This window comes from Entelurus aequoreus, linkage group LG12 (assembly GCF_033978785.1).
Source record: "Entelurus aequoreus isolate RoL-2023_Sb linkage group LG12, RoL_Eaeq_v1.1, whole genome shotgun sequence".
Lineage (NCBI taxonomy): Eukaryota > Metazoa > Chordata > Actinopteri > Syngnathiformes > Syngnathidae > Entelurus > Entelurus aequoreus.
Genome location: NC_084742.1, coordinates 56,995,611 through 57,007,298, shown reverse-complemented (window position 1 = coordinate 57,007,298; position 11,688 = coordinate 56,995,611). Strand labels below are relative to the sequence as shown.

Here is an 11,688-nt window from a genome sequence, read left to right as displayed (position 1 = left end):
GGGTTCTCCTGAGCCCGAAATATCCTCCGTGAGCCCGGTAGAGAGTTTAAATACCGTATTTTCCGCACCATAAGGCGCCCCGTGTTATTAGCCGCACGTTTAATGAACGGAATATTTCAAAACTTTGTTTACCTATTAGCCGCCCCGTGCTATTAGCCGCACCTACGCTACGCTAAAGGTAATGTCAACAAAACAGTCAGATAGGTCAGTCAAACTTTAATAATATATTACAAACCAGCGTTATAATAACTCTGTTCACTCCCAAAATGTAATGTACAAATGTGCAATCACAAAAATAGTAACACTCAAAATAGTGCAGAGCAATAGCAACATCAATAACTCAACGTTGCTCATACGTTAGTGTCACACAACACACAAAATAAACATTTAAAGCTCACTTTCTGAAGTTATTACTCATCCACAAATCCCTCGAATTATTCTTCTTCGGTGTGCTTCACTTGTTTTTTGACACCATCGATGATGTGGACGCGCATGCAGTCGTAGATCAACAGGAACGGCGCTGCGTGAAAAAAGTCACCCGGTGTCTTCGCGTAAACGTCTATCAACCACTCGCTCATCTTTTCTTCATCCATCCATCCCTTCGAGATAGCTTTTATGATGACGCCGGCTGGAAAGTTCTCTTTTGGCAAGGTCTTCCTTTTGAATATCACCGTGGGTGGAAGTTTCTGGCCGTTAGCATGGAAAGCTAGAACCACAGTAGGACGACTTCTCATTCCCTGTGGTGCGAATATTCACCGTACGTGTTCCCGTTGTATCCACAGTGCGGTTCACATGAATATCAAAAGTCAGTGGAACCTTGTACGCGTGTCTCTTAGTAGGAGACATTTTGTTGTCTTTACAGAAACACACAAATGAAATGAAATGTAATATCCGCGCGCTTCTTCTTCTACGGGGGCGGGTGCTCACCTTGGCGGTTGCTTACAGTAGAAGAAGAAGCGCTTCCTCTTCTATGGGGGCGGTTGCTTACCGTAGAAGAAGAAGCGCTTCCTCTTTTATGGGGAAAAAAGATGGCGGCTGTTTACCGTAGTTGCGAGACCTAAACTTTATGAAAATAAATATGAATATTAATCCATATATAAGGCGCACCGGGTTATTAGCCGCACTGTCTGCTTTTGAGAAAAATTGTGGTTTTTAGGTGCGGCTTATGGTGCGGAAAATGCGGTACAATCTTTTATTACAACAGTCTGGGATTGCTTTTCAGCAGTCTCTTTTAGGCATCTCACTCTCGCTCTCTCTCCAGCTCCCAACTCCAACTACTTGTCTCGTCCCGGCTTCTGCTAATAAAGGCGACGGGTGACTTATAATTTATTAAAAACTTCCCCCACCTGGGCCATCCACTCACCTGTCGCTGTCTTCGAGGCCGGTCCTTGCACACCCCGTTCCGCGGCAGGCCCGCAGGCCACGCCCCCCTCCACATACCTCCACTGCCAGACTCAGGCCGGGAAGCCGCCCGGCTGCGCCCACCCGCTGCATGTGTTCTTCCCAGCGGGAAGCACTGTATTCGCAGCAGCCGGGATCTGCAAGGAAGCACAATAAAAAGAGTTAGTTGCGCGGCTTCCTCCCGCTGCGCTCGGTCTGCGTGGTGCTGTTGCTGGGCACTCGGCCGCCTCCACGGTCGTCTCGCGGTGCACCGCTAGGTGGTCCTTGGCGAGCGTCACTGCTGCGGCCAGGTCTTGGGGCCGGTGGTAACGGACCCAGGCCGCCGTCCGCGCTGGGATCGCCTCCAGGAACTGCTCCGTGACCAGCCACTCCATCACCTGGTCGTCGCCCTCTCTTGGCTGCAGCCAACGTGTTGCCGCATTCCGGAGCTGCTGCCCGAGCACGAACGAGCGGTCCTCCGTCCCCAGACGCAGCGCCCGAAACCGCCGTCGGTGGTCCTCGGCGGTGCAACCGGTCCGGTCCAGCACCGCCCTCCTCAGGTCCGGGAAGTGCACGCGGGAGACCGCCGGTAGGCTAAGCACCGCCCGCTGCATGTGTTCTTCCCAGCATCCACTCTGGATGATGACTTCATCCAGATAGGCGGCCGCGTATGCAGCGTGAGGGCGCAGCACCCGGTCGATGAGGAACGTGGCGGGCGCACCGAACAAGCCGAACGGAAGTGTCACAAATTGGTAAAATCCTTCCGTAGTGGAAAATAACGTTTTTTCCTTGGACTCTGACGACAAGGGAATCTGCCAGTAGCCCTTTGTCAAATCCAGTGTCGTGAAAAAACGAGCAGTGCCTAGCCGATCCAGGAGCTCGTCGACCCGGGGCATTGGGTAGGCGTCACAACGTGACACTTCATTTACCTTGCGGTAATCCACACAGAACCGCACAGACCCATTCTTCTTCCTTACCAGAACGATGGGTCTGCACCACGCACTGTGTGACTCTTCTATTACCCCTAACTCCAGCATAGACTTTAATTCTTCCCAAACCACTTTGCGTTTGTGTTCGGGCAGCCTATAGGGCCGAGACCGCACCGTCACACTGGTCTCAATATGATAATGGATGAGGTTCGTGCGGCCGGGTCGGGGGCAGAACACATCAGAAAAGCGGTGCTGCAGCCTGGCAACATCCGCTCTCTGTGCTAACGTGAACTGATGTCACGGAGGAGAATAGAGGGCTGGGCGGAGCGCAGGATCTCCGGCCCGAGCTCCTCCTTCACCTCGACCGCCGCCACCATGGAAACAGGCTCTGCCTCTTTTCATGCTTTCAGGAGGTTGAGGTGGTAAATTTGGGTGTCTCCGCCCCGGTCCGGTCGCCTGACCTCATAGTGCACATCACTCACTCGCTGTGTGACCACAAAGGGTCCTTGCCACTTGGCAAGTAATTTAGAGCTGGATGTCGGGAGTAATACAAGCACTTTCTCTCACGGTGAAAATTACTTTAGCTGCGTCCCCCTGTTATACAAGCGCTGCTGACGTTCCCGGGCCCGGAGAAAATTCTCGCGTGACAAGTGACCCACCGTGTGGAGTTTTGCTCTCAGGTCCATAACGTATTGTATTTCATTTTTGCTGGGGCTTGGACCTTCCTCCCAGCTTTCCTTAATGAGGTCCAAAACCCCGCACGGCTTCCTGCAGAATAATAATTCCCCTCCACGGGGAAAACCTCGTGGAGGCTTGGGGAATCTCCCGCATTGCAAACAGCAGGGGATCCAGCCATTTATGCCAATTTGGTTTGGCCTCGTGCACAAACTTACGGATCATGGATTTCAACGTCCTATTCAGCCGCTCTACCAACCCGTCGGTCTGCAGGTGGTAGACGCTGGTCCGAATGGATTTGATCCCCAATAATCCATATAGCTCCTTTATCATGCGTGACATAAAGGATGTGCCCTGGTCAGTCAGAATCTCTTTCGGGATTCCGACTCGAGAGATGACCTGAAACAGCGCTTGCGCTACACTCTTTGCAGAGATGGAGCGCGGCGGCACTGCTTCGGGGTAACGAGTTGCGTAATCCACCAGGACTAGCGCAAAACGATATCCCCGTGTGCTCGGGTGAAATGGTCCGACGAGGTCCATGCCAATCCGCTCAAACGGGACCTCCATGAGTGGTAATGGGCGCAAAGGCGCCCTGGGGGTGGCCGCTGAATTGACCAGCTAGCTGCCAGTCCAGCGGCGCACGTCGGCCCGGATGCCTGGCCAATAGAAACGGACCATTACCCGGTGGAGTGTTTTATCATACTCCATGTGTCCGGCCACGGGTTGAACATGGGCCCCTTCGAAAACCATTTCCCGACGACGTTTCGGCACCAACAACTGGGTGATCTCCTCTCCTGTTTGAGTGTCACGACTCACTCTGTATAATCTATCGCTAATGACTGAAATGTGAGGGAATACCCGCGCTGTTCCCGGGCGCACCAGCTGACCATCGATGGAAATCACCTGGTCCCAGGCCGCGCGCAGAGTGTCATCCCGAGACTGCTTGAGGGGGAAATCCTCCGTAAGGTGCCAGTGGAGGGGCGGGGGAGTTTCCCGCGAAGCCCCCGCCGGTTCCCCCTCGGCGGTGTCGGATGAACCCGCGTCACCGCTGAGAACCGCGCAGATATTCCCCTTTCCCACCGGTCGTGAACGCATCCCCACACACTGCGTCACTAAATTGTTAAACCCAGCCCAATTGGTACCCAGGATTAAGGGGTGCGTAAGGTGCGCACTTACAGCAACCTTGACACTATGCTTTTGTCCGCCGTATTGAATTTCTACCGGCACCACAGGGTATTCGTGCACATCCCCATGAACACATCTCATTTTCACCCGTGCTGCCTGCCTCAAAGCCCCGGGTCGAACCAGGTTCTGGTGGTTCATGGACTGCTCGCAGCCCGAATCCACCATCGCCCGGTGTGTACTCCCTTGTATCCTTACAGTTAATCTCACCCGGGCCAGGGGAGGGCGCCGGAAAGCCGGCAATCCGGATCACCTGCCTCACGTCCCTGACGCACGTGACCGGCCTGCCCACGTTTCCAGCACACCTGCCCAGGCGTTTGAGGGGTTGTCTGCGCGGGAAGCACTGTATTCACAGGAAGCACAATAAAAAGAGTGAGTTGCGCTGCACGCTCGGTCTGCGCGGTGCTGGTGCTGGGCGCTCGGCTGCCTCCACGGTCGTCTTCCTTCGCGCCTTGCGGTGCACCGCCAGGTGGTCCTCGGCGAGCGTCACTGCTGCGGCCAGGTCTTGGGGCCAGTGGTAACGGACCCAGGCCACCGTCCGCGCTGGGATCGCCTCCAAGAACTGCTCCGTGACCAGCCGCTCCATCACCTGGTCGTCGCCCTCTCTTGGCTGCAGCAAACGTGTCGCCGCGTCCCGGAGCTGCTGGCCACCGACCGGACCACCGACCGGCGTCGATGGTCCTCGGCAGTGCAACCGGTCCGGTCCAGCACCGCCCTCCTGAGGTCCGGGAAGTGCACGCGGGAGGTCGCCGGTAGGCTAAGCACCGCCCACTGCGCCTCCCCTGCCAGCAGCGGCAGTAGACGCACCCCCCACTCCTCTTCCGGCCACGCGCATGCCTCCGCTGTGGCCACAAAAAAGTCAATAAACGCCTGGGGGTCTTCGGTGTCCCCCATGCGTGGGACGGGGGACAGCCGCCGCTGTTGGCGGTGTCGCTACAACCCGGTCCGCCATCGCCTGCACGACTTGGGTCTGCTGGGCCAGCTGAAGTTGGAGCGCCTGTATCTGCTGTTGACTGGCCGCTGTCACCTCTGCGAGGGCCCGTGCCACTGCTGCCAGGGGGTCGGCTTCCATTTTCGGCACTCAGGTACGTTCGGCGCCACTGTAAAAGGTCTCTTTGCCGTGAGGGTTCTCCTGAGCCCGAAAGATCCTCCGTGAGCCCGGTAGACAGTTTGAATACAATCTTTTTTATTACAACAGTCTGGGATTGCTTTTCAGCAGTCTCTTTCAGGCGTCTCGCTCTCGCTCTCTCTCCAGCTTCCAACTCCAACTACTTGTCCCGGCTGCTGCTAATAAAGGCGACAGGTGATTAGATAACAAGGCCCACCTGGGCCATCCACTCACCTGTCACTGTCTTCGAGGCCAATCCTTGCACACCCCGTTCCGCGGCAGGCTTGCAGGCCACGCCCCCCTCCACATATATATTGTCCTCAAATGCACAGGATAATTCAGATATTATTTGCCGTTACATGCGGCCCTCTGAGGACAGCCATAACTGTGATGTGGCCCTCAATGAAAACAAGTTTGACACCCCACACCTCATCAAAGGGACAAGCATTTTTTTGTTTAAAGGATAAATAGATTAAAGTTAAGTTAAAGTACCAATGATTGTCACACACACACTAGGTGTGGCGAAATTATTCTCTGCATTTGGCCCATCACCCTTGATCACCCCCTGGGAGGTGAGGGGTGCAGTGAGCAGCAGCGGTGGCCGCGCCCGGGAATAATTTCTGGTGATACAAACTAAATCATCAAATTTCAATATTTTCTTGGTATTATATTTATTATTTTTGATTGAATAAATTAAGGGTTGGACTGTTTCTTAGTAGTAATTTATCTAAATTAATCAACAAATTATTGGTGATGATGATGATGTGTATATCTTTTGGCGTACCCCAGGGAACAATACTGGGACCAAAATTGTTCAATCTGTATATAAAAGAGAAGATTTGTGAAGTTATAAAGGACTTAAAGTTAGTTTTATTTGCAGACGACACGACTGTGTCTTGTTCAATAATAGATGATAAAATGAACTGAAAACGTCATATAAAAAATATACAACATAAAGTGGTAAGAAATATTTCAACAATGAATAAATCAAAATATGTTCTGGACCAAAAATCACTTCATGTTCTCTACTGCTCACTAGTGTTAACATATGAGTTATTGTGCAGAAATATGGGAATAACTACAAAAGTACACTCATTCACTAACTATGCTACAACAGAGATCAGTTAGAACAGGGATTCTTAACCTTTTTGACCACAGGGCCCAACTTTTCCCAGAAAAGAGAGACCGAGGGGCCCACTCAAATATCTACACTGAATTAGTAATCTTACTCTTGATATTAATCATATTTTTATAATATCCAACCTACTTGCAGTTTACAATAAATGTCAAATTATATGAAAGCATGTGTTAATCACAAAAATTATAATTTTTTTACAACCAACCTAAGGCTTAGGTCAGGCTGATTAGAAAAATAAATACTAAGTAAATATACTGCAAAAGAACGGACTCAAATAACTGACAAAAATAAATGTGCATACATTATGTTGTGCTAAAATAAATAAACACAAAATATGTTTATCAACTAAATTGTCAGTAAAATTCAAGTACAAATAAAAATACAGCTTCACTTTGGTCATATTTTTTTGGCGCTTAAAGGCCTACTGAAAGCCACTACTAGCGACCACGCAGTCTGATAGTTTATATATCAATGATGAAATCTTAACATTGCAACACATGCCAATACGGCCGGGTTAACTTATAAAGTGCAATTTTAAATTTCCCGCCACACTTCCGGTTGAAAAAGCCTTCGGAGGATGACGTATGCGCGTGACGTAGCCCGGGGAACAGAGGTATGCCTTCCCCATTGAATACAATACAAAAAAGCTCTGTTTTCATTTCATAATTCCACAGTATTCTGGACATCTGTGTTGGTGAATCTTTTGCAATTTGTTTAATGAACAATGGAGGCTGCAAAGAAGAACGTTGTAGGTGGGATCGGTCACGGTGTATAGCGGCTGGCTGTAGCAACACAACAAGGATTACTCACTTGGATAGCAGACGCGCTAGCCGATGCTAACCGGCCACCGCACGGATGATCGGGTGAAGTCCTTCGTCGCGCTGTCGATCGCTGGAACGCAGGTGAGCAGGGGTGTTGATGAGCTGGGCAGATGAGGGCTGGCTGGCGTAGGTGGAGCGCTAATGTTTTTATCATAACTCTGTGAGGTCCGGTTGCTAAGTTGCTAAGTCAGCCTTAGCGTCGTTAGCAACAGCATTGTTAAGCTTTGCCAGGCTGAGATCTATTAACCGTGTAGTTACATGTACATGGTTTAATAGTATTGTTGATCTTCTGTCTATCCTTCCAGTCAGGGATTTATTTATTTTGTTTCTATCTGCATTTGAGACAGATGCTATCACGTTAGCTCATGCTAATTAGCATGAGCTTCGTCGATGTATTGTCGTGGAGATAGAAGGCACTGAATGTCCATTTCGCGTTCTCGACTCCCATTTTCAAGAGGATATAGTATCCGAGGTGGTTTGAAATACAAATCCGTGATCCACAATAGAAAAAGGAGAGAGTGTGGAATCCAATGAGCCAGCTTGTACCTAAGTTACGGTCAGAGCGAAAAAAAATATGTATTTCACTGCATTCTAGTCCGTCACTCTAACGTTCCTCGTCCACAAATCTTTCATCCTCGCTCAAATTAATGGGGTAATGGTCCGAATAGCTCTAGCTGCGTTGAAAACAATAGGAAAATATGAGGGAGTGAACAACTGACAACGTCACGCTACTTCCGGTAGGGGCAAGGTTTTTTTTTATCAGAGACCAAAAGTTGCGAACTTTATCGACGTTGTTCTATACTAAATCCTTTCAGCAAAAATATGGTAATATCGCAAAATGATCAAGTATGACACATAGAATGGATCTGCTATCCCCGTTTAAATTTAAAAAATTCATTTCAGTAGGCCTTTAAGAAACTTCTCTATGAATTTAGCTCCAGACTTCTTCTGTTTGTTCGATATTGTCATAACTGCCACCAGTGGTGGAAAAGTGTATTGCATCTGAGTAATACGGCCCACGGTTGAGAAACACATATTTGGCGGCCAAATATGGTTAAGAAACACTTAGTTAGAATAATACATAATGTTGGATATAGAGAACATACAAACCCTTTATTCATTGAATCAAAACTATTGAAACTCAATGATTCGGTGCATTTGCAAACAGCTAAAATTATGTACAAAGCAAACTATAACCTGCTAGCCAAGAACGTACAACAATTCTTCTCAACAAAAGAGGAACAATATAACCTGAGAGGAAAATGTAATTTAAAACATTTGTATGCACGTGCAACACTTAAAATCTTTAGCGTATCAGTTACATTATGGAATGGAAACACAAAACACAAAGTATTCACAACGTAACAAGGAAGACGAATCCTGATAAACATCTTGAACCTTAATAAAAATGAGATATTAATAATCATCTCTTTATGTGACTCAAAACTTATTTCACTACTTATTGAAGAGACTGATTCAAGTCACAAAATGAGAACAGGAAGTGAACAAATGTGTTCGCCGTTGCTTTGAAGCGGAAAAGAGGGAGGATCAAATAAGCTCTGCTTCTTCCTACTCAAACCATAACCGTGATAAATTTTGTTATTTGGCTAGTTTTTTTTTATTGACTGCAAAATGAAAATTAAGTTACAGCACAAAGGCCCCAAAAAGGTGATAATAAATGTAACAAAAGATTGTGGCCCCACTATGGACTGGACTCTCACTATTATGTTAGATCCACTATGGACTGGACTCTCACTATTATGTTAGATATTTGCCAAGTATCCTAGTTGCTGTCTACGGTACTTTTCACAGATGACACGAATGTATTTTGCTCTGGTGATGATCTAGATACATTACAAAAGAACATAAATGAAGAGTTGTATAAACTGAAATTATGGTTTGACTGGAACAAATTATCTTTGAATGTGAGCAAGACCAAGTTTATGTTCTTTGGCAGGTTCAGGTTAAACACACAGTTAAAGATAGAAATTGATGGGGTGGCTATTGAGCAAGTGCACAAAATCAAATTCGTTGGTGTAACAATTGACGACAAGCTCAGCTGGAAAGCACATATTACACGTGTAAAATACAAAGTAGCAAGAAGTATAGCAGTCATAAACAAAGCAAAGCAGGTTCTGGATCATAAGTCACTCCACACTCTCTACTGTTCTTTAGTCTTGCCATACTTAAACTACTGTACTGAAGTCTGGGGTAACAATTACAAAAGTTTGTTACAGTCACTAATCATTTTACAAAAAAGAGCAGTAAGGATCATTCACAAGGTCGGCTATCTGGAACACACCAATCCACTATTTCTACAGTCTAAATTATTAAAATTCACCGACATCGTCTCATATCAAACAGCAATAACTATGTACAGGGCTAGGAACCATTTGTTACCACTGAACATTCAAAACATGTTTAGTGAACGTGAGGGGGGGCATAGTTTGAGGGGAGAACTCAATTTTAAAATTCAGATGAGAAATTCCACCATGAAAAGTTTTTGCATTTCCATCACAGGCGTCAAGTTGTGGAACAATCTGAGCGAAGTACATAAGCAAAGTCCAAGCATCAATGTTTTTAAAAGAATGTACAAAAATATATTGTTCACAGGATATAGTGAACTGCACTAAGAGTCAGTAGGTTTGTATGTGTATGTATATGTATACTATGTATACACGCTGTTGTGTCACATTCATAGTTACTTGTTAAATGTATGTTGTAGATATATATATATATATATATATATATATATATATATATATATATATATATATATATATATATATATATGTACATACTTATATATGTATATGTATTTATATAACATAACATTTTTTTTCCTGCCTTCAGGAGTGGAGACAGGGAGGCAATGAGAGCAGCACAGCGGGAGGTGAAACAACGCGTGAGGGAAGCTAAGGACAGCTACAGGAAGAAGCTGGAGCAGAAGCTGCAGCAGAACAACATGAGGGAGGTCTGGGAAGGTGTGAAAACCATCACAGGCCACAAGGCAAAGACCAGAGCTGTTGGGGGGACAATAGAGAGGGCCAATGAGATGAATAACTTCTTCAACCGGTTCAACCAGCCCGTGTCCTCTCCACCCCTCACTCCCCATCGCAGCCACCCCCTTTCCCCTCAACGCACCTCCCCCCCAGCCATGGCAACACCCCCCTCCACCACCTCTACGCAGACATTAGTCATCTCTGCAGACCAGGTCAGAGGTCAACTGAGGAAGCTACAGCCTAGGAAAGCAGCAGGCCCAGACAAGGTGTGCCCCCGACTCCTGAAGACCTGTGCTGCAGAACTGGGTGAACCACTCCAGCGGATCTTCAACCTCAGCCTGCAGCTGGGGAGAGTGCCCACCCTCTGGAAGACGTCGTGCATCGTTCCAGTTCCCAAAAAGAACTGCCCCAGTGAGTTGAACGACTACAGACCAGTGGCGCTCACCTCTCATATAATGAAGACGATGGAGCGGCTCTTTCTCAGCCTCCTCAGACCACAGGTGCAACATGCCCAGGACAGCCTGCAGTTTGCGTACCAGGCAGGCGTTGGTGTGGAGGATGCTATCCTTTACCTGCTGCACCGAGCCCGAGTTTTTTCTTGCCCTGATGTGGGATCTGAGCCGAGGATGTCGTTGTGGCTTGTGCAGCCCTTTGAGACACGTGATTTAGGGCTATATAAGTAAACATTGATCGATTGATGTAATACAGGGGTGCCCATTACATATAAAAATTAGCGATCATCAATCTTCCCTTTCGTCACTTGATTGACATTCACGGCACCCGAGGGTCTTGTGAGATGACGCTGGCTGCTGCCAGATCATTATTAAGAAAAAACGACCGACAGGAAGGCGAGAAACACTTTTTATTTCAACAGACTCTCGCGCCGTACCGTCAAAACTCTAAAGACCGACTGCACAGTTCCTGTCTTCACAATAAAAGCGTTGCTTCACCCTGCCTGCGCTAACAAAAATAAGAGTCAGAACGCTGGCGCACACAAGCTACGGAGTTTGCCATGAATGTACAATACAGGCCAAAAGTTTGGACACACCTTCTCATTCAATGCTTTATTTTCATGACTATTTACATTGTAGATTGTCACTGAAGGCAACAAAACTATGAATGAACACATCTGGAGTTATGTACTTAACAGAAAAAGGTGAAATGACTGAAAACATGCTTTATATTCTAGTTTCTTCAAAATAGCCACCCTTTGCTCTGATTACTGCTTTGCACGCTCTTGGCATTCTCTCGATGAGCTTCAAGAGGTAGTCACCTGAAATGGTTTTCACTTCACAGGTCACGGAGAGAATGCCAAGAGTGTGCAAAGCAGTAATCAGAGCAAAGGGTGGCTATTTTGAAGAAACTAGAATACAAAACATGTTTTGAGTTATTTCACCTTTTTTTGTTAAGTACATAACTCCACATGTGTTCATTCATAGTTTTGATGTGACAA

The 11,688-nt window shown here is 47.3% G+C and overlaps 1 protein-coding gene across 1 annotated transcript in view; it reads right to left on the bottom strand.

The window, feature by feature from the left end:
* LOC133662365 (uncharacterized) overlaps positions 1–11,688 on the bottom strand; it is a 149,611-nt gene that overhangs the window by 120,783 nt on the left and 17,140 nt on the right. The window contains exon 4 of the mRNA XM_062066295.1: positions 1,364–1,538. Coding sequence (XP_061922279.1) covers positions 1,364–1,438 — 75 coding nt within the window. The 5' untranslated portion in view covers positions 1,439–1,538. The remainder of the gene's footprint in view (positions 1–1,363; positions 1,539–11,688) is intronic.